The sequence below is a fragment of the Capricornis sumatraensis genome, chromosome 6, assembly GCF_032405125.1.
Source record: "Capricornis sumatraensis isolate serow.1 chromosome 6, serow.2, whole genome shotgun sequence".
NCBI lineage: Eukaryota > Metazoa > Chordata > Mammalia > Artiodactyla > Bovidae > Capricornis > Capricornis sumatraensis.
Window position 1 is genome coordinate 70,747,921 of NC_091074.1, and position 23,409 is coordinate 70,771,329.

At 43.1% G+C, this 23,409-nt stretch overlaps 2 protein-coding genes across 3 annotated transcripts in view; one reads left to right on the plus strand and one right to left on the minus strand.

Annotated features, from left to right (window-relative positions):
- TMOD1 (tropomodulin 1) overlaps positions 1 to 2,848 on the plus strand; it is a 66,001-nt gene extending 63,153 nt beyond the window's left edge. The window contains exon 9 of the mRNA XM_068974299.1: positions 2,784 to 2,848. Within this exon, the coding sequence (XP_068830400.1) occupies positions 2,784 to 2,848 (65 nt within the window). The remainder of the gene's footprint in view (positions 1 to 2,783) is intronic.
- A 443-nt stretch (positions 2,849 to 3,291) lies between these two features.
- TSTD2 (thiosulfate sulfurtransferase like domain containing 2) overlaps positions 3,292 to 23,409 on the minus strand; it is a 28,035-nt gene continuing 7,917 nt past the window's right edge. For both annotated transcript variants that reach the window (XM_068973935.1, XM_068973936.1), the window contains exons 3-10: positions 21,250 to 21,563; positions 19,077 to 19,197; positions 13,562 to 13,687; positions 12,642 to 12,747; positions 9,017 to 9,135; positions 8,376 to 8,534; positions 7,697 to 7,835; positions 3,292 to 5,928 (exon numbers count right to left, since the gene is read on the minus strand). In XM_068973935.1, the coding sequence (XP_068830036.1) occupies positions 5,639 to 5,928; positions 7,697 to 7,835; positions 8,376 to 8,534; positions 9,017 to 9,135; positions 12,642 to 12,747; positions 13,562 to 13,687; positions 19,077 to 19,197; positions 21,250 to 21,563 (1,374 nt within the window). In that variant the 3' untranslated portion in view covers positions 3,292 to 5,638. The remainder of the gene's footprint in view (positions 5,929 to 7,696; positions 7,836 to 8,375; positions 8,535 to 9,016; positions 9,136 to 12,641; positions 12,748 to 13,561; positions 13,688 to 19,076; positions 19,198 to 21,249; positions 21,564 to 23,409) is intronic.

The window sequence follows — 23,409 nt, forward strand, 5'->3', positions numbered from 1 at the left end:
GGGCCGGCATCTCTCATAGTGCTCATCCCAAAGCTTATCCCACCACTCTGCTTAGAACCCTTCTTATGTTCCCACTGCTCTCAGGTTAAACTCCTTGACGTGGCTTACAGGTCCCTTTGCAATCATAGCTGATACTTACATGGCCATTACTGTGTGCCAAGCACTGCCCTAAACCCTTCAATCTTACTAACTCGTATAACATTCCCAAAAACCAGGTGAGGCAGGTACTGTTGTCATCCCCATCCTGCGGTAAGGAGATGGGGCCTAGAGAAGTAGTTAAGTTACCTGCTGTCAGTGGGCGGAAGTGGGACCGGATCTGGTAGTCGTTCTGGCCCCAGAACCTGTGCTGTCCGCCTCCACTCCAGGTGAGGCCCTGCCAGATTCATCTCCTGACACCCCAATAAGCCACCGCCTTGCCATATTGGTATCAACCAGTCCAGGAAGGCTGAGTGTCTCCCAGTGACCTAGGCAAAAGCTGCCCTTTGGGGAACTATTACTCCTAATGCTCCCTGCACGTTCCCACCATCTACCCCTTTATTGTTTAAGATTCAATGGACAACTTACCCACCATCCTTGGAAGATCTGACCACTTTGTTCACTGGGCCTCTCATACTTGATGAGCTCTACCAGCGTACTTGTAATATTTTATCTAATTTCTTGTAGATTTATCTTAGTCCCCTGTTAATCTTTATTTCTGATCCTTGTGCTTGACACATCACAGCACTCTTGTCATTGCTACTGCGTATAAATGTATATAAGACATGCCCCAAAGGCATGATGGAGGTATAAAGCTTGGCAAGTGGTGGAGGGAGTGTAAGATGCTGATGGGGATTGGTCCTGATGACTTGAGATGCTGGAAGGCTCTGACAGTGAAGGAGTCTCTGGCAGTTGTAATGATAAGCAATGTAGAGGAGTCTGCTTTAATGGAAGGAAAAAGCAGGTTGATTTGAAGGAAGACCTGGCATCTGCTCCCAGTTGTGTCTTTTATTCACTATGACTTGAGGCAAGATACTTTTCCTCTCTTGGCCTCAAGTTTCTTCATTATTAATATGGGGGAAAATAATACCAAAGTGGTGCCTTTCTTTTCTCCGCATCCAGTTCCTGTAGAAGCCAGTGCCTGGGGAACCCTGTGCATATGCAGCCCAGCATACTTACTGAGGGCATGTTGGGGGAGACCCCATGGGGTTCCTTTCTTACCTCAAGCCACAGACTGGGGCCTCAGGTTCTAGTCCCGGCTCTGGTACCTTGCCCTCAGGAACCCTGGCTCCCTTCTCTTCTCCAGGGGAAGGGAGCTGTCCCCTTGTGAGACCCAGATGAGACGTGTATGTGTACAGCCTGCATAGACAGGGCCTGATTGTACCGAGGGAGGCGCTGGACCGAGGCTTAAGATGAGTCACAGCCTTGGTTCCGTCTGGTGCCAGCTCTGTTGTTTTGTTCCCTGCCGTAATTCCCTCATCCATGGCATGGCAGTGGTGACTGCACTGACACTCTGGAATTGTTGGAGGGGCTCCAGTGAGGGGCTGAGTGTAAATGGGGTGTAATGCTTACTCAGCTAACGTGGAGATGCTGCCAAGCCTGGTTTGTGTAAACCCTCTCATCACTCTGGGCAAACCTCTTCTGCTCTTTGGGCTTTGGTGGTGGTTCCCCCCACGTCTCCCCCCAAGCTGTTACACATTCTGATGGTCTCCAGGAATCTGGCCAGACACACTGTCTTCTCTCCGGGAGACAGCCCGCCGATTTGCGTTCATTGCTCTTTCCAGGGAGGTGCAGGGGAGAGGAGCAGCCCAGGCAAAAGCTGAACTCTAGGCCCCAGATGGGGCAAACTGTGTGTCTCCCCACCAGCTCCTAGCCACAACCAGAGTAACACACCTTCCTGGGTGGTTCTGCTTTATATACTCAGTGTCACACACAGGCCGATTCGGTTCTTGTTACAGCTTGTAAGCATCCATCTGAGATCTAAATTTGTTTAGCTCGGGAACTAGAAGGTGTCTGTGTAGACAAACTTTTTCCCTCTCACAGTAGCATCCTGTCTCTGCCACACCTGCAGCCCCCTTGACTGCCACCCACTGGCTCTACAGCCTTTGACCTGCTTTTCTCTTGTAGCTGATGTGACTTGCTGCTTGGTTTTCATCTGCAGACACTGTTTTGTTTCAAACACTCTCCCTTATTACAACAAGGGGACCCTTCCCCCTGGCCCCCACCATCACCGCCATCTCATAAGCTAGTGACTCTGCCTGCAACCCCCTGGCTAATGCTTTCCTCTTTGCGACATTTAACTCCCTTGCTATGTGAACAGTGTTTGGACTTGATATTGTCTTGCCTCTGGGAAAATGTCAAGGTTAACCATAAGGGGATACAGATAATGCAGCGTAATCTTCAGGGCAGATGCTGTTGTTTACACAGGCAGGCCAAGAACTCTGAGGAAGGGCCGAGGGAAACCTTACCAGCAGGTTAAGATTTCATTAAGATGGACTGAACTTAACCTCTATCTGACCTGGAGTAAGGATCTTCAACCATGCGGCCTCTGTATACAAAGGATGACAGTAGAGTTGGATAAAGTGGGTTTTACACTTGTGTGGCCAGCGCTTCACAAGTGCTTTTTGAACGAATCTACACCACTACAGGCCCTCCTCTCAGTAAAGGCTCACAAGCTGTCCTTTAAAAACAGACTTCAGAGTGTGCTCAGCAAAGTTGTCAAGAAGCTTCCCGGCGCTTTCCAAGCCACGGTGGTGGTTCTGGGGCCCAGGGACAGCTGCTCACGTCTCATCTCCATTCCTTTCCAGTGAGGAAGAGGAGGCTGGCAGACCTGACCGGGCCCATCATTCCCAAGTGCCGGAGCGGCGTCTAGTGTGTGCGGGCGCCGACCACGCCTTTGAACTGGACGTGTTCTACTGATAAGCTGTGCTCTGCGGTGGGAACCAGAAGGCAGAATGCCAGCACAAACCCTGTTGTGGTTCAGTTCTTCATGCACTAAGGTTTTAGGTTAGCTAGTGGTTGTAGCTGAAAATTTTATAAACTATGGTTAATGTGAAGTTTTTCTTTAGTCACAGAAATTCAGTCTGTTTATTATTTAAAAACTAAGAAGCCCCTGAACCGGCAGATCTTACTGAAAACGATGTTAGAGCAGCAGTGACTTAACCCCAGAAGTCCAGTTTCAGTGACCTTGGTATGTGGTGTTTCCGGTCTATTTAAAATGTGTAACATGAACAAACAGCACCCTCTTCCACATGGTTGAAAAGCATTATAAAATATTTTATTACAAATTTTATCTTAGCTCTTTAACAAACAGATCATCATTCTTTATTAGTCCTCCTTTAAATTTTAAGAACCTCAAGATTAAAGTTGCTAAATTGATTTCTGGATCAAGAAGTTTTTTTTTTTTTTTAACCTCAAGAAAGACAAGCCCACAGAGCTTTGCCAGCAATCAAAGAATGATCCTTTTGCTGGTTACCAGGGAATGAAAGAAAAAGCCAGTAATGAAAATTCATTTTAAAAATCATCCTTTTTGAAAAAACAAAAACCAATTCCAGGCAACAAGCATTTCCCTGGGTGTTCTTTATCAACATCTGGGATTTATTTACAGTACTGGAGTCAGAAGAATTGTTTCCTTACCGAACACCAGCCTTACAATGGATGTGAAAACCTACGGCCAAATACTTGAAAACACTCATAATTGCACAGTCAGTAGTAGGCCAGTGCCTTAGGTGAGGTGAATCACTATTGAGATGAATTTCCAGTCCATCATGGCTTATGCTTACAGACTTCAGGCACCGTCACATCACTTATTAGACAAGTCACCGCTGATCTCGCCTGTCAGTGAAGCCTCTCAAGGGCAATGGTGAAGAAAATCTAGATATTTGAGAATTAGGAAACCTGGCCAAACCACCCAAGATGGTGAATTCTGAATATGTAATTTTGGCATCTCAGCCAGATCCCTTTTTAACATCACGTGCATCTCCTGGGATCCAGCAAAAATGTTAAGCCACACTGCCCTTGTGCCTTTTAATATACCACAGTGCCAGTTAAACTAGTATTTCTGTTGCTTGGGGAGTTATTTTTATGAGTGATTCAGCAAATCTTAGAACAAAGGACAGGCCAAAGAGCAGACGAACATAGACCAAGCTGAGGAGCACTGAGCAGAGAGGCTTTTGATGAAAAAAGTCTTGCACACTGAACTGTAATGATGTGGACAGTACAGGGTAACCAGAGATGGAGCCAGGGCTCACCACCATGGAGGAGTGTCTGCTGAGACTGCAGATGGGCCCAGGAGTGGCTCCGTGCTGCAGGGACAGCCAGCCCCACTCGGCTTCTCCTTGAAACACAATTGCAGCTGTATTCTGCATCACTGGAAACTGCAATATACTATTAAATCTGTTGGTCTATGGATGGCTGTGCATGTGTTTCTTGGGTCTTGTGCCTGACGTGTTGGCCAGAGGCTGGGAAACCACCACAGCAGTGCTCAGTAACCTCACGCAGGATGTCTTATGTTCTGAGGTGTTTACCTAAAAACTGCCACCCAGATGTCAGTGTCATCGAGCTCATAATGTGGTACTCTCAAAGATGCTTAAGAGCTAGCAGTGTGGATGCTGAGAGAAGCAGAAACTATTACAGGGAAATCTCTCAAATCCATAAAAAGTGAAGATGGCCATATCTTTAAGACTGCCTCCTCTCCACCAGATGAGCTGTTCGTCTAGACTAGAGGTGGCAAGGTTTTTTTTTTTTTTTTTTCTGTAAAGGGCCAGATAGTTCAGGCATATCTTGCTTTACTATGCTTTTTTTACAAATTAAAGGTTTGTGACAACCCCACATTGTCAGATGACAGCATTTTTTAGCAATACAGAATTTTAATTAGGTGATATACATTGTTTCTTTAGACACAATGCTATTGTACACTTAATAGTCTACAGCATAATGTAAGCATACCTTTTATATATAATAAGACACTAAAAAGTTCGTGTAACTCATTTTGATGTGGTGGTTTGGAACTGAATCTGCATCTCCGAGGTACACCTGTAAACACTGTAGGCTTTGCAGGCCATGTCTTTCTTGTAAATGCTTAATTCTGTCAAAGATCATATGTAAGTGAATGGCTGTGGCTAGTCCAATAAAACTTTATTTACAGAAAGAGGTGGGGCATGTGCTGCAGTTGGCAGATCCTGGTCCAGTGCTCTGAGGCTAGCAGGGAAAAGAGGAGGGTAGGGGTGGATGGTGGATCGACCTAAGAGACCCGGTTCTGAAAAGTCCACTTCTAGGGCGACACAGCTTTCATTTTTGCCATCAGGACAGACAGGTGTGCTGATAAAATGACTACTGCCAGCCCTGTGCAGAAGGGGCAGGTCAGGTCACCAGGTTCAAGGCTCTCTGCCTTAGGAACTTTGGGATCCCACAAAGCTCACCTTTTTCTGTGCTCTAGCACCTTCTGAGCCAGAATGTCTCTGGTAAGAGGTCAGCACCCAAATTCCTCTTCCCTTCTCTTGTGGAGGACAGGTGCTAACATGGTGACTAGCTGACCATGGTGGCTCTGGCAGCTCTGAAGGTCCCTGTGTCTTTGTTAGTGCAGCCCTAATGTTCTCCAATACGTGGCGGCCCCAGACCTAGCTGTGTGAAGGCCTGGGGGAACACAGAGGGGCCGCTCCCATCAACATCCAGCCTGGGCCCCGGGCTCGAGGGAAGAGGCTCCTGCTGCGAGAGGCCCCCGCTGTGAGAGCTCCCTCGGTACACGTGGCCGTCGGGCTGTACACTCGCATTCCTCTTTAAAGCTGCTCTGGGCTGGGCTTGCAGCCTGTCTGTTCCCTTTGTCTTGACACGTGGCACAACAGGCTGTGAATCCTCGTTCTTGGCAGGCAGGGCAGGTCAGGACGAGCTGGCGGCACTGGGGAGTGCAGCAGAGTTTATAGTGGTCCCATGGGACCCCACAGTAGGAACATTCTGAGAAGAAAGAAAAGCCTTGTTATAAGAACACAAGCACACATGCGTGTACACACACCAGTTCCTAAACCTAGCCCTTTGCTCATCAGCATCTAATGTATCCTTTCGGGCCTGGGGAAGGTTTCTAAACAGTGTAAATCTCTTGTCTTCTAACCAACAAGGTTCCCCCACCCGTCCCCACTTTTTTGGGTTAGGTTGCTTCTGGGATTTGTCTTTTGATTCTAGCATTCATGGACCCATTTTTCTTTTCCCCATTTAGAAAACAGGTAGTAACGTTTTTCTGTTTCATTAACTAGTCCCAAGCTGGCCAACACCCTTTGTTGGCTTTTTTCCTTAACACCATTCCCTTTTGCACCAAGACACAACACGCCTGAATACAGGTGACTGCACATCGAAATTCTGCAGTCCACACCCGTCTCCCCAGGCCTGTGGATCTGCTCTTGCCAGGGCACACTCAGCCACACAAGTCCTAAAGCTCATGTATCTACTTTCTCAGCCCCTTTTCCCTGCTGACTTCCTATTACCACTGCTAACATCATTCTTCAAGTCTCCTTACCCAGCTTATCTAAGCTACCTTGGGGCCCTCTCTCCCCCCTTTTTTCTCCCTCTAGCACCATCAGAGACCTGAAGTTGCTTCCAATAAGAGAGACAAAATAAGACCATTAAAATGAATAAAAAGATCAAGAAGAAAGGGGAGAGGAAATAAACTCCCATCTTATTTATTATCCAGGTATTAATTCAATCTCAGTCCCTGGTCAAAGAAGCTCTAAAAAATTCTGACAGTCACTAGGGTTGTCTGCTTATGACCTTTCCCATTCAGAACAGTGGCATCCAGAATGAAGATCTATTTGCTTAAAGATTAATTTCATCTTCCTCCTCCTGACTGCTTTCATCTGGTACCACATGTCATTGTGGACTCCAAACTACAGTCTCACCACAGGCTTCCTGCAGCCACTCTGCCTCTGGCCCTGGGCTCAGCTCCCACCCTGGAATGCCCCACCCACCACTCTAAACATGCATAACACATGTGTCCACACACCATCTAACCAGGGGTTCTTTTATTTGTGCCATGAATGCAGAAAATAAAATACATAAGATCACAAAAGAAACCAACTATACAGAAATACAAAATAACAATATTCTTCAAAGTCTGGGATACAGTATGGTATTTAACACACAAAATAATAAGATTTAGTGATGGGCCTAATAACTTTCCATTTTGAAGCAATGATGCACGTAAATGCTATTTTGAAATATTCACAGCAGCTGTAATAATGAAAATACTGTGATTTCTATTGATGACAAAGTCACAAGTACATCCAATACACCAATACACCTGATTTGCTTCTTACATTCATAATTGAAGTGCTATATTTAGTGAGGGGTTATGAAACCAAAGATGAAGTTATTTTCCAGTCCAAATTTATAGGCCCCTTTAGTACAATATTACCAACTCCAGGTTAAGACCCTAGATTTAGCCTATTGGTTCAACTCTTAGCAAGTGGACAGAGTGAGTGAGGTTATTCCCATTTTAAAGGACTTGTTCAACTAGTAATCAACAGAGTCAGATCCTCGCCCAGGCCTCCTAACGGTCAGGGTTCTGCCTGCTCCACCACCGCATCCCCAGCTCTGGTGGGAAACGGTGGTGCTGGGCAGTCCTTTTCCCTTGCTTTATTCGTCACGTAATCAGTACTGGCCTGCCTTCCAGAAGGTTAATCAGAGGGTGTGCCTGCTCAGGAGTTGCGGTTCTGAGCCAGTGCTGACCTACCTGACACTATGCCATTGTTGAAGGATAAGGCATAACGCTCATCAAAAACAAACAACTTCCCTTTGTAAAAACCATCAGGAAACTCTTCCAGGTACTTGTGGATGCCACCCTTGAGCTGGAACACTTCCTTGCACACTCCCTGTGTGTGGAAACACAAGAGGAAATTTGAGGAGACTAGCAGAGACCAGTAGGAAGCTCCACAGAGAAGCGACACGTGGTAGGAACGCCAGAATGGGGGTCCTGGTTCCCTTGTGGGACACAGAAGAACTGCTGACCAAGGGGGGCGAGGAACCAACTGGCCAGACCTTGCCCGCTAGGGGGATGGCTGAGGACAGCAGTCAGGGCCTTCACTCTTGAGATCTTGGGAAGCCCAACTATTTTTGTGGCTCCCTAAATATAGGTAGACACCTGTTGGGACATGTAATGTTACTGAATTTGCTCTTCTCAGGATCAAGCAAAAGGATTAGGAAAAGGGAGATGTCAATTAATCTTTCCCTTTTGTACTTGATGAGTCTCTAAGACTGATGAGTGCTTTTCACATCTTGAGATTTAAGAACTTCAGACTTTATACTTAGAAACTCTATGCTGGAACCATACAAGGGGACAATAAATCCTGCTGGCTGGGGGTGGGAGCTTCCTTCGCCTCCATGCCTGCAGTGCCCTAAGGTTGCAAACTCACCTTGGTTTTCAGGTAGGCTGAACCCCGCTCACAACGGATGCCCCCAGTGCAATACATCAGCACCCGCTTCTCTTTGAAAAGTTCTAGATTTTCATCAACGTAGCTAGGGAAATAACTAAATTTCCTGATGTCTGGGGCTAAGCAGCCCTGGAATCGTCCCTACAATATAGAAGCAGCAGAAATAAAATTATCAGAAAAACATACCTGGTAAGAACAAAGATTCTTTCTGTGTCAACCACCACTCCTCAGCCCTGCCTTGGCAAGGAAGCACTTGCTCGCTGCCGTTTTCATCCCATACTCTGACCTTTCAAACTTCAAGAGCTAAAACTTAGAAACAAGGCTGGGTGGGCTGTGTGTTACCCATTCAGAGACCTTGGGGAACTGGAGAGGTTGCCCAAGGCAAACTTGACAAGATCCTGACATGTGTCTAGGGGTAGGCATATAGGAGACAGTTCATTTTGTGCAAGATGTCTTTAATCCGTATTTTCTTAGCCTTTCTCACCAGATTCTGGGTTCAAAGGCTCAGGTTTTCTCTGCTAGCAGCGGGAGGAGAGCCACTGACTAGGCCACAGGTGGGCACACAGTGTCCCCTTCAGAAACATGCTGTGCTGCAGAAACTCAGTTGTGGTTTTCTTACTTACTATTTTGCTTTCATAGAAGTTTCTGCAGTCCAATAGGATAGTATCACTTTCTTCTTGATTTGCCTGAGACAGAAACTTTTCTACTTCTTTATGAAATTCACCTGGGGATAAATGGATTCCTAAAACCAAACAAAAAATTGGTTAAAATAAAACCAAATCACACAGGGCCCAGCTCAATGATTTCCATTTGTTCCTCCCCACCTAAACATTTCCTCTTCATAGTTAGAATTGTGTCTGAAAATAATGCTATCTGATCAACATAATGACAGAATTTAGTAATTCCATGTCCTCATTCTCCCTCCTAAGATGAGTGCTGTAGAGACCTGGCAGTTTAGAAATAATTAGCCAAAGAATTCTGCATTCTCATACTTGGCCTAACCCAATGATAAAAGCCAGACTGTAGAGATGTAGACTGCCATATGGGTTTGCTGGTCCATGTTACGGCCAGTGTTCAATTGTTCCTGTATATGGAGGGGCCTGGACATGTATATGCTTGACTATAGGCTTTAGAAACTGTTCTATACCAACATCAAGTCCAAGGTTAAGAACCTCAGGCAGGTGTGAGCATATGGTTATGGAACAAAGTCTGAATAAGTCTCTAAAAAAAAAAACAGAGAAGAATGTGTCTTAAGTTTGTGTGCGTGAGTAAAGGAGAAAAGGGGTTGACAGCAGGAATGAAATTTGAGAAAGAAGCAAGAGAGAAAAGATGAAAGGCTAGAAGAAGGAGAGAAAGGAGATGAAGTAAAATACAAGGAGATGAAAAGCAAAGAACCTGTCTGCTGGGGCCTTTTGCCTTCTCTACGCTCCAGGGGAGAAATATTCCTATACCTTTAGGGGTCCAGACATCTCAGTAGCTTGTGAAGAACTTTTGGTGAATCTGGCAGGGGAGCAACCACACCTCATGGGTGGGGGCTCCAGTGCGTCAGTTACCACTCATGATGGATCCCGACAGCCCCGTGAAGCTGCTGGGCACCAGATGGGGTTAGAGACCCAGAGCTAGATTCCTGCCTGCCCATCTGAGGACTGCAGGGAAGAATGTAACAAGGCTGGATTTTATATGTGATTGGCACATAATTACACAGTCACCAAAACAGTGGGGTGGAAAGGGAGGTTCAAAACTGTGATGACAAGCATGGAAATCTGCTGAGCCTTCCCCTTACAGGGAGCTGCAGGGAACCCAACCTGTTCCTGCTGCTGCTATTACTGTGGCTACTCTCCTGGCCCTGTGGAGGCCTGATCACTGACTCACATAGACCTGCTTAGAAGAAGTGCTTTCAAACAACGCAGCTCAAATGAAGGCCGCACAGCACTACCTGGAGCCCATTCTCCCCTCACCTCCACGGCGAGGTCCTGTAGTGCCGGCGAGGTCCTCCTGCCAAGGTGAGGACACTAAGCAGACTTTGGGGCCTTCTGTCCTCATACATGTGTCTCCTTCCCCAGATGCTTGTATCTTACTCCCATTTCCCTCTGGTTTAACTCTTATCCTTTTTAAATATTTACATATTAAAAAATGAACATAGAGCCAGCCAGACCTGTTTCCTGATGAAAGGAGACAATACTACCTATGAAGTAGACTTGGGGGAAAAAGGAAAGAAAAGAAAAATGGTAATCAAACCTGAATCTGATCAAGCCTCTAGATGTGAGCTGTCTAATATGGTAGCCACTAGCCAACATGTGGCTAACGGGCACTGGAAATGTGGTTTGAGATGTGCTGTAATAAGGGTGCTGCTGCTGCTAAGTTGCTTCAGTTGTGTCGGACTCTGTGTGACCCCATAGACGGGAGCCCACCAGGCTTCCCCATCTCTGGGATTCTCCAGGCAAGAACACTGGAGTGGGTTGCCATTTCCTTCTCCAGTGCATGAAAGTGAAAAGTGAAAGAGAAGTCGCTCAGTCGTGTCTGACTCTTCGAGACCCCATGGACTGTAGCCTACCAGGCTCCTCCGTCCATGAGATTTTCCAGGCAAGAGTACTGGAGTGGGGTGCCATTGCCTTCTCCGTAATAAGGGTGACACGTGCAGAATTTCAAGGACTTAGTATACCACAAAAGAAGAAAGTACCATCTCTCTTTGTTGTTACAGTTTGTATTTCTTTTTGGCAGTGCTGGTCTGTGTTGCCGCGTGGACTTTGCTCTAGCTGTGGTGAGCAGTGGCTACTCTCTAGGTGCGGCGTGCAGGCTTCTTGTGATTTCTGTTGCTCCAGAGCACAGGCTCTAGGGCACGCCAGCTTCAGTCGTTGCGGCACGTGGGCTCAGCAGCTGCAGTTCCCTGGCTCTGGAGCATAGGCTCAATAGTTGTGGCACACTGGCTTAGTTGCTCTGCAGCCAGGTGGGACACTCGTGTCTCCTGCATTGGCAGGCAGATTCTTTACCACTGAGCCACCAGGGAAGCCCCTAAAATATCTTATTAATAATTTTTTACACTGGATACAAGTTGAAATAATATTTTGGCTACACTGCATTAAATAAAGGGTATTACTGAAATTAATTTCACTTGTTTCCTTTTACTTTTTAACATGTGCCTACTGGAAATGTAAAATTCCATCGTGGCTCACATAATATTCCTGTTAGACAGCACTACCATAAATGTGACTAGAATTCACAGGAAAGACAGAGGAACATTACATAGAGATGCAGTCAGCATTATCCTGACTGTGGGAAATACTACAAGCAAAATTTTCTAATTCCTTCAAAAAATACATTGCATGGGAAAATAAAAGATGGAGGCTCTAGGTTAAAAGGGACTTAAAAGGCTCAGTCACAATGAGAAGACCTTACTTGAATCCAGATAGAAACAAACTTTAAAAATTATGAGATAACTGGGAATTTTAAGCCCTGGCTGGATATTCAATAATATTAAGTAATTACTATTAAAATGTTTTGGATATGATGGTTTTATAATTATTTATTTTTTAAAAATCCTTTATTTTTTTAGCAGGATCTACTAAAATAGGAATGAAATGATATGACATCAGGATTCTCTTCTAAATAATCTAGGTTGGGGGAAGGGAGTGGGGACTGATGAAAGTTGGCCTTGAATCTGTAATTGTTGAAGCTGCAGGATAGGAACATGAGCGTTCACTGTAATATTTTTTCTACTTTTTAAAATGTTTGAAATTTTTCATAGTAAAAATTAAAACCAAAAACCCCAGCCAAACAAATGTCTTTCAACCACCTATGGTACCCATGAGTGAAGGGGGAGAGAGAACATTCTACAGCACTTGCAAACAAACTGCTTTAGTGTTGGAAGCTGCTAGCTCTCTGTAGCAAGAAGTCTGTATGTCTTATCCATTTGATGAACTATTTACAAGTAATAATTATACTCTTCCCAAATTGCTATCTTTGGAAAGAGAAAACAACTTCTTTCTAAACCATCACCAAGAGAATAACTAAGCCAGGTCATTCTAAGCAGTGAGTCTCCAAATACCAGAGCACCAAAGAGAAGAGCCAACTTGAGCACTGAATAACGCAAGTGTCAGCCACCCCACAGCTATTCTGAAGACAGAATTCATTACAACCCTTGCTGATCAGAATGTCTAGCTTTCACATTTGTCTCTATATTAAGGTTTGTCCCTATATTAAGATTTGTCCCTATGAAGAAAAGGAAAATGTTTCTTAAAGCAAGCATACCAGGCTTCTTATAGGAGATCTTATTGGGACTGATCCCCATGGGCACAATTTCTTCAAACACACCAACACGCAATTCTGGAAAACAGCAAGCTCCTCCTTTGCTGGTCTAGCCAATGAGAAACAAAACAGATTACAGTCTTTCTTTCCCATCTCCAGGTATAAGATATTTATTAAGTTGAATTATCTGTAACATTCTATGCTCTAACTCCCTTCTCCCACTGAAAGAGCTGTTCCTAATTTGAGGTTTCTTAATACTTCAGCTACCCTATTATTACACAACAGATGTAACCTTATATTTGGCACTTCTTTACTGCGTATCTACCATGTGTAGAAATGTCAAATTTAAACGGTGTTTCTATAGCAGTAAGTATTTGACTATAAAACTGAAATACCACCGAGCAATTTGTATATGTAAGATTGCATCCAAGCTTTTTTCAGGAGTCACAACCTTTTCTTTTCATACCATCATCACCAACACTAACACGTACTAGCAAGGTATTTGCCACCACCTCTGTAACCCATGACACTAAAGCATAAAGTCTCTCCTTCAGAGAGCAACAGCTTCATTCCCGCTGTGGTACGAGTGCTGATCTGATCCCACCAGGTTTACTAAACACGCAGTGATCCCCTGAAATAGGTGGTCTCTCAAGTGAGCAAATATGGCTAAGTTTGAGTTTAGTGTGTGTAAGCTGTAACGTCCTTACTCTATATAAAAAGGCCCATGATCACGTGGTGGCAACTTGGAAGATGGAAGGAGCATACTCTTTCTACTGAGCTGCCTCAAGACCTAGAGGGGAAGTGGTATTCTGTCCAGCACGGCTTCCTTCTTTATGGTGATCTTCTTCATAGCCTGGAGTGGGAAGAGGCACTAAAGCAGAAGCAAATGGCTCTCAGTCCATTTTATTTTCAATCTCTCTTACCTTAAAATCATCCTTACACAGGTAATCCTTAAACAGAGGGCAGGAAAGCATGGCACTGACATACAGTCTGGTGGCCAGTCTGCTTCCACCAACAGTCCCATTGATTCCTTCCATAGCAATTCGAACCTGAGACACAATACAGTGAAAAGGGGAATGCAGCCGTCCGTGTTTCTTTGTTTTGGTTGGCAAGTTGTGTCTGACTCCATGGGATTTCCCAGGCAAGAATACTGGAGTGGGTTGCCAAGCCCTCCTCCAGGGGATCGTCCCAACCCTGGGATCGAACCTGCATCTCCTGCATTGGTTCAGTTCAGTTCAGTCGCTCAGTCGTGTCCGACTGCGTTGGTAGGCAGACTATTTACCACTGAGCCACCGGGGAAGCGCTTATTTGTAGCTCAGTTCGGATTTCTGCAGGGCAGAACAGGTTCATGTGTATTGGTGAACTTAACAGGAAAAGCAGAAACACTGCTATGGACACCAGAGTGTTGCCACACAAAGATGCCTGCAATTTTCTGAAATGGCACTGCCCGTAGCTCAGCTGAGGTGCTCAGTTAACATATGCTGAACCAGAGAATAAAATGGATAAAACAACTGGAAAGCCCCATTTGCTATGATGTTCCAGTGGCCAAGGCTTAACCTAAATTCAGGGCAGCAGATCTAGAATCAGGATGCAACTTTGCCACTAAACTTGCCAAGTGGCCCTGAGAAAATTCTCTTTTCTGAACCTCAATTTCTTCATCTTGATAAGAGAGATGAAGAAGAACCAATAATGAAAAACTGCTGAGGAGATATTCCTCAAGTCCTAAAGCACAGAGCACATCTGAGGGCCGGGAATGCACACGAGCACCCTCTGCATGGTTGGTGGGGTGGGGGGCGGGGGGCAGGTAAGCCCACCACTGCAAACCCACCTACTGGGAGGAGCTTGTGTCTGTTTTGTTCTTTGTTGCATCTCAGTGTCTAGAGTAGTACCTGCCCACAACAGACATTTGATGTGTATTTGCTGAGCAAATGAGAATCCAAACCTGAGGCTTTCTGGCTTCTCAAACCCTCTGTTCTCTGAAATGCTTCACTGGTTGGGGGACATTAAAGCCTGGATTAAGGCCCATACCGTAAGAGGCAATGCTCTGGGGGCCCTGCAAAGTTCCTTGTTCTGGTACCACAAAACCCTTCTGATAAGTTTAAAGATGGATCATCTTTAGAAGAGCTAGCAATGGCACCCCACTCCAGTACTCTTGCCTGGAAAATCCCATGGACGGAGGAGCCTGGTAGGCTGTAGTCCATGGGGTCGCTGAGGGTTGGACACGACTGAGCGACTTCCCTTTCACTTTCACGAATTGGAGAAGGAAATGGCAACCCACTCCAGTGTTCTTGCCTGGAGAATTCCAGGGACAGGGGAGCCTCAGCCTCGTGGGCTGCTATCTATGGGGTCGCAGAGTCGGACACGACTGAAGTGACCTAGCATAGCATAGCTTTCTAAAATGCAACACTGTGTATCATGGTATTCTCTGGAAAGAGAAGTAATTTAGAGCAAAGTTCTATGTTATTACATTGCTACTTATATAATAATTATAACAATGATACCTACCAGTGCATTAGAATTTGAAAACTTTTAAAGGCTCCCCTTTTATTAGGGCCTAGAGAAGGTACTTGCTTGTTGTCTCACTTGGCTCAATTCTTTAGAGCATGGATAGAAATGGGATTCATTTCACAAGCCAGGGCCTACTCACTGGCAGTAGCTCTCCAAAGTTCCATGATTCTGAGTCACATCTAGGCTCCTTGAGAGAGATGCAGTCTAGTGAGCCTGATCTGGGCTGACAGGGAAGCAGGAAGCATATGCCATCTCTGCTGTACAGGCTACTGCACCTATTACCAATTCATTTTTTTAAGGGACAACATAGAAAAATAGAGCTCAGCCAGCATTAACCAGAAATCTACCCCAAAACTGTCTTTGACAGGGGCAAATATGATGAAGAGGTACGGGCTTCTGTGTAACTGTCTTTTGGGTAAGCCAGAAGACTCTTTCCTATGTTATTTTAATCCCAGAACCCAAATAAAATATAAGTATGTGCACTCCCTGAATACTGAGGATGGTCAACCTCTAAAAGCCATGCATTAGACTTTCAACTCCTGTTGAAGGATTCCTCAAATGAAACCTTCAAAGTAGCTGCTAGGTGAGGAAAGCCTTATATCTCAGAGATGAAGAGCAACAGTTAGCATTTAATGAGCACCTTTATATTATAAAGTTTCTGTCTTTATATTATAATCCTGAAAGGTAGATATAATTCCCACTTGACAGGAAAGGAAACAGAAGCTTAGAGAAATCAAGTAATTTAAGAGAAATCAAGTAATTTACCCAAGGGCAGAGTTGGGAGGTGGTAGATGTGGGATTCAATACCAGATCTTTTGGGGTCCATCTCTTATAATTTTCCTTCTAAAGCCGCTAACGCATCTGCTCAAATTTCTTGAGGCAGTAAGAAGTATATAGCAAGGGGTCAGAAGCTTCTTTCCATAATTCTAGAATTTTCAAGTTCTCCCCTTTCCCTACAAATGCCAACATTCTTCCAAATCTCCTACCGACACGAAACTTGAGAACTTGGCATGTGTCCCTGAAGCCTTAGAATTTAAACCTAAGAGCCAGGCAGGTGCTGCCACCTTGTGGACAGAGACCCTCACTGCCAGTTCACCTTGCCCCAAACTACAGAGATTGATTGCCTGTTTGTGCACTCAGGTTTCTGTTCCATCTTTCAAGGTGTTCTCTAAAGATAGATGATGATATATGTATATAAGCCACAAATGTTCTTTTTTTTTTTTTTTTCACAATGCACCAGCAATTTTGCCAGGAATTGCAGACATAGTGAGTAAAAAATACATAGTTTTTGCCCTTTGGGAACTTACAAACTAAGGAAGGTCACAGATATTAAGATAAAAGTCACAAACTGACAAGTGCTATGAAAAATAACTACAAGATGCAGTGAAATAGTATATCCGGAAAAGTGAATTAGATTAAAGGTCTGGAAAGATGTCTTTGACGAAGTGTCATTAAAACTGAGAAGTGGAGACTGAGTAAGAATTAGGAGAAATGAGTGGGTGTGGGAAAGTTCCTTGAAGAAAGTTTTCTTGTAAAAAGGACCAAAGGCACCAAAAAAAATGTGTGGGCTCCAAGAAACTGAAAGGCTATTTTGCTGGAGTGTAATGAGTAAAGGGAGAAGGAAATGGCAACCCACTCCAGTCTGCTTGCCTGAAGAATCCCAGGGACGGAGGAGCCTGGTGGGCTGCCGTCTGTGCGGTTGCAGAGTCAGATATGACTGAAGCGACTTAGCAGCAGCAGCAGCAATGAGTAAAGAATGGCATCAGATAAGTAGAAAAGGTGGAAGGGGGCCAAAGTATGCAGGAAACTTAAGGGCACGTTAAGGATCTGGGTTTTACTCTAAATACACTGCACAGACACTGAAAGATTGTGAGGAGGGAGGGAGAGGATTTCATTTACTTTTTAAGATCATTCTGGCTACTGTGTAGAAAATGATTAAATGGGGGCAAAGATGGAAGAATGGAGAGTAGTCCGGAAGCTACTGAAATGAATGAGGTAAGAGAGGGTGGGGCTAGGTCTAAGGAGGTGGAAACGGAGGATCAAAGGATATGTTAGAGGCAGAAATGTCAGGACTTGGTGATGAACTGATGAAGTAAATGCAACTTTCAGTCACTATCTGCAAGAAAACATGGGTGTGAAAAATGTCACCGATCCAGTGATTGCCTCAGGGAATAAAACCCTGGGACAAGTGTAGGAAAGGTTAGTGTCATAACCAGAGGGAAAAAATATATATGTAATTATCAAAGATTTTTTTAAAATCCATAATCCTATCATGTAGAGATAATCATGACCAACATTTTGATATTTACTACCTGTCATCTTTTTATACACATGCTTGTGGTTTCATTCCAAACATTCATTTTTCATTCAACCTTCTCCAAATATTTACTGTCTGCTATATTTGAAGCCCTTCTAGCACTGACAGTACATCAGTCGGTTAGGACAAAGCTCCTGTCCTCTTGAATTCAAGAGAGAAAGGAAACAAAACCACAAAATGGTAAAGGACTGACATGTTCTAGGAAAATTAAGAAGCAACTTGGTATCACACCTGTATGTCCATGGAATTCTTCAGGCCAGAATACTGGAGTGGGTAGCCTTTCCCTTCTCCAGGGGATCTTCCCAACCCAGGAATCGAACCAGGGTCGATCCTTCAGGCAGATTCTTTATGAACTGAGCTATCAGGCAAAGAATCAGAATATAATGCCCACTTTTACATAGTTTTACTGGAACATGTGCTGTGCTCAGTCACTCAGTCACGTCCGACTCTTTGTGGCCCCGTGGACTGTAGCCCACCAGGCTTGTCTGTCCATGGGATTCTCTAGGCAAGAATGCTGGAGTGGGCTGCCATTTCCTTCTCCAGTTATCTTCCCAATCCAGAGAGCGAACCCTGGTCTCCCACACTGTAGGCAGATTCTTTACTGAGCCAGCAGGGAAACCCCTGACCATACCCATTCTTTTACATATTGTCTATGGTTGTTTTCATATTAAAATGCCAAGGTTGAGTAGTTTTGTGCAGTCTGAAGTATTTACTATGTGTATGTGGCTCTAAAGTTTGCTAATCCTTGGTCTATGCCTTTATATAGTCTTATAAAACACCATTTTCTTTTTAACTGAAGTGTAGTTGATTTACAATGTTGTACCAGTTTCTACTGTACAGCAGAGTGATTCAGTTATATATATATATGTTTAATATTCTTTTCCATTATGGTTTATCATAGGATACTGACTGTAGTTCTCTGTGCTATACTGTAGGACTTGGTTATTTATCCATTCCATGCATAATACCTTACATCTGCTAACCCCAACCTCTCACTCCATCCCTCCCCCAACCTCTTCCCCCTTAGCAACCACAAGTGTTCTCTATGTCCATGAGTCTATTTCATAGATAGGCTCATTTATATCATATTTTATATTCCACATATAAGTGATATCACACAGTATTTGTCTGACTTCACTGACTGTAATAATTTCTAGTTGTATCCATGTTGGTGCAAATAGCGTCATTTCATTCTTTTCTAATGTCTGAGTAGTATCTCAGTATATGTATATGTGTACGTACCACATCTTTATCCATTCATCTGTTGATGGCTATTGTGAATAGTGCTGCTATGAATGCAAGGCTGCATGTATCTTTTGGATTAGTTTTGTCTGGATATATATTATTGTAAGGAATGGGACTGCTAGATCGTATGGTAATTCTATTTCTAGTTTTATGAAGACTCTCTACACTGTTTTCCACAGTGGCTGTACCAACTTATATTCCCACCAACAGAAAACATCATGTTAATAGCTATTTAGTATTCTATTTAAATGCTTAGCAGGATTTGGCTAATTTCTAAGAACCAACTGGTGAATCCTTTTTGTAACAAGCAAACCAAGGTGGAGGCGATAAGCCCTGTGAAGGATAAGTGATAAGGGAGAAAGTGTTACCTTGCCCGTGAGGTGCAGGTGCTGACACAGAGCTGTTTGCCAGGCACAGACCCAGTCAGGATCCTTTAGGTCACAGTAGCAGTAATAAAGTAGCACCTCCCCTTCATCGTTGCCCTGGCCACTATAAAAAGAAAACCATGGGGAAAGAGCAAATGAGTCACTAGCATGAAGAGGCTGCAATTCATAAAGCAGATTCAGGCACAGTCAAGAGGGAAGGCCTACTGGAGCGACTCGTGCCTGCCCTGGCTCCTAACTATCATTCTTCTCCTGGGTTGAGAAGCAACTCTGGTCTGTATTTGCTCTAAAGAAGACAATACCTGCACCAAACTCCTTCCTTTCTAAAAAGTGAGCTTACTTTGATTTCCTTGTTTAATCATCATATCCATGAAACAGGTATTAATAACTCCTTTTTAAATTTGAGTCCATTCTGGCTTATCCTCTAAGAAAAGGCAGTATCTGTTTTGAATCTCTCTGTACAAAATGGTTTCACTTTCATTTTTTCATGTAATCCTCTTACCCCTGAGACAGGTTATCATCATCACCATTTTATAGCTCAGTGAACTGAGCCCAGTTCATCCGGCATGAAATAGATGCAAAGTGACGGTCAAGACGGAACACTAGTCTTCTGACACTAGAATCCACACTCTTCCCACTGCACGGTGCTGCCTTTAACTAACTAGCCATGGAGAAGGAAATGGCAACCCACTCCAGTATTCTTGCCTGGAGAATTCCATGGACGGAGGAGCCTGGTGGGCTACAGTCCATGGGGTCGCAAAGAGTTGGACACGACTGAGCGACTTCGCTCACTCACTCACTCATGGGCCCTGGGTGGGTGTCTTATCCCTGAGCCTTGATTTCCTCAACTGTAAAACCAGAGGAGTGACATAAACTGCTTTCTCAAAGTGTGCTCTGAAGCTGTTCCATGAAATCACCTGTCTGAGAAATCCTGCAGACAGTATCTCCCTCTTTGAAAGTCACAGTGAAAGCCCCTCATATATTGAAGGCTCTGGGAAGCTCCGTAAAAAACAAACATTTTGACCTAATGTCTCCCCAATTTAATTGTCTTTAGCACCTCTTTTCAATACCTGAGAGCACCCTCCAGAGCTAGTGCTGTAGAGATATTTTAGAGAATGCGGTCATAGATGGTAATTCAGGTCCCTCCCAGCTCTGAGCTCTGTGACTCTCTCATCAGTGCCCTCTTATTTCAGGGCCCAGTCTCGTCTAACACGCGCTTGTCTATTAGTGTATCTGTTTTCCTCTCTCTAAATTCCTATATCGTCTGAGCCACACAATTTTAACTGATAACTGCATAGCTTGTCTTATACCATCTGCTAAATGTTTTGTGTATCCTTTTTCTTTGTTTTTCTAAAAAGCAGGTCCATATAGAAATGAAGAGACCACATTTGTATAGCACTTTACAGTTCATGTGAGCTCTTACCATCATCATTTTATATAATTCTTAGAGCACTTCTGTGAGGTAGGCAGAGCAGGCATCATTTCCAGTTTTAGAGGTACGGATGTAAAGGTATGAAGAATTTAATGACTAGCTCAAGTCTAACTCCAAGTTCAGTTCTCTTTCTTTCCCTTCTTTCTGATAAGCAAAAGGAACTGGTATTAAAACCAGTGACAAAAGTGTATCAAATGTGGGCATTTTCTATTCACTGAATAGTTTAGGAATTCCTTAAAGTCAGAAATCTGTCCTCTACAATTAACATAATATTATGATGCGGTGAGGTTTTCAAAGGCAGATCTAAACTTCTAACCCTATGCCTTAGTTCTAAAAGTTAATTTACTTTCTAAAACATATTCAGCTCAGAAAACCGCATCTGGTAATAAAAACCCCTTTCTAAGCTGACACTTTCTAATCATGAACATCTCTGGGCCTTCCGACTTCTCTTTGGAAATACCATTTTCTGTTCTTTACCTCTCCCGAGAGAAGTAAAGACATAGGATGGCTTCCCAGATACCTAGAGTGCACTGCCAGCTGCATGGGTATACGCTACTGCATAGGCTGTGGTCTTCTATGACACACAGAACATGTTTATCGCCCTAGCTTAGGCAGTAGAGAAATTCTGTGCCTTAAGGATCTGCCATTTTAGTGGACGGGTGGTATCTCATTCCAACTAGAAAAACATTTTTCTATGAAACAAAAGGTACAGAATGAAATTCTTACCTTATCAGCTCATCAGGGTTAAAGCAGCTTATATCAGGGAGCCAAGTAGACACTTCTTGGTTACGGGCAAGGTCCTCTTTGAAAGGGTTCCTTTTGTCTGCAGACTCAAGACTCTTGGAGGTGCTTGATGTCACAGCCAGCTGCCTTAAAACAGAAGCAGTCTCATGGCAAATCTCATCAGCATGTTGTGTTGCCACGTGTCTGTGGATGCTGGTTGGGTCTGTAAATAGTTGCTGACAGCATTTCCACCATTTTTCTTTACATTCACAAGGAGGTGCTGGAACTTCTTTAGTTTTAACGAAAAGGGCAAATGCCTGCAATTACATTTCAAATATGTCACTAGTAAATAACCTTAGGTTTTAGGTTAGAATGAAAGTCTCAGTGAAATTTTTTCCATAGGAGTTTCTAGCTTTAGGTCCTACAATTCTGCAGAACTTCCTGAGATTGAACTTCCTCCAAAAAGGAAATGGTCAAAGAAATTATGGAATATACTTACTATGGAATATTAAGCAGCTAGTTTCAAACTACATGGGGAAATATTTATGGTATAATGTTAAATGGAAAAAATTGAATAAAATTTCCTTATATCATGTAATCTCAATTACATAAAAAAGTACATTGAGGGACTTCCTGGTGATCCAGTGGCTGAGAAGCCACCTTCCTGTGTAGGGAACCCTGGTCTGATCCTTGGTCCAGGTACTAAGGTCCCATGGGCCATGGGACAACTGAGCCCACTGAACCTGTGTGCTCTAGAGCCACAAGCCACAGTGAAAATCCCGCATGTCCCAACTAAGACCCAGTGCAGCCAAATAAATAAAATTTTTTTAAATATATTGAAAAGCATGGAAAGAAATGTACCAAATGTTTTGATCTGGTTTTTGGAAGATAACTTTATTGTTATTATAAAGAGGATTTAGGCAAATTGTTAAAAAAAATTAAACAGAAGAGAAAATTATAAATGTACCATAATTCTTTTAACTAATTCTAAATGAATGAGCTTTTTTGGTTTCCAATATTTGCAATTGTAAGCAATAGTGAAGGAGCATGTCAGCATAAATCTTTGTATACTTCTTTAACCATCTATTTAGAATAAATATTTAGAAGAAAATTTTGGAGGTGAAGAAGCATACATTTTAAACTGTGATTAAGTAATGACTACCTGAAAAATCATTACCAATTTACACATTCAGCAGCAGTGCATGAGGATTCCATTTTATTCACAGCATTTTATCAGTATTTTTTGTAGTCAGTATTTTCAATTTTGACCCAAATAAAAACCAAATACCCTGTTTTTATTTTCCAATCTTTGATTAGCAGCAAGGTTGAATATTTTTCATAATGATTCTATGTTCTAGTTTGACTATTCACACCTGTTGCCTATTTTTCTACTGTGGCATTTATCTTATTGATTTGTAAGTAGTTTTAGTGACCTTTTATTGATCATAGTTATTCAAATTTGTTTCTCTGCTTGTCATTTGTTTTTCAACTTTGTTTATGGTGTTTTTTGATGTCAAAATTGAAGTTTATACATTATGGTACAGTTTATGGCATCTATGATTATCAGTCTTTCAAGATATTTTCCCTCTTGGTTTCTAGAAAGGTATTAATATTTTTACATATATACATATACATACACACATACACACATAGTGCTTATATATATAGTTTAAAATTATTTAAAATATATAAATAAGAATTTATATTAATGTAATATTTAAACAATTTTCTCAATGCATCTGAAGACTACTGTAAAGCATCCAAAATTAGGCACTCTGAAGAATAATAATTATAGATATGGAGCATCATTTTAGATCTTCCTCAATCTGTACACAACCATATCTGGATTGTCCCAGACTGAAGCAGGATGGGGTAGTCTGAAATTACACTGGAGGGCACTTTTTAGCCTCTCGTGCAGTTGATCATTCTGTCTAGGCCAAAAAAAAAAAAGAGCAGTATGTCAACTTCACTGCTTCTTTGTATTATACTTAGAACTTCAAATCTTGTTCTCTAATTGAGGGTACTATGAAGGAAACACTTAGAAGGAAAGAAGGAGAATACTTTTTACAAGGAACAGCCTGAGTACTACACAATTATTTCAGCTGGCAATTACTGTACATCAATAATTACTATGACTATTAGTTTATATACAAATGTAAGGTA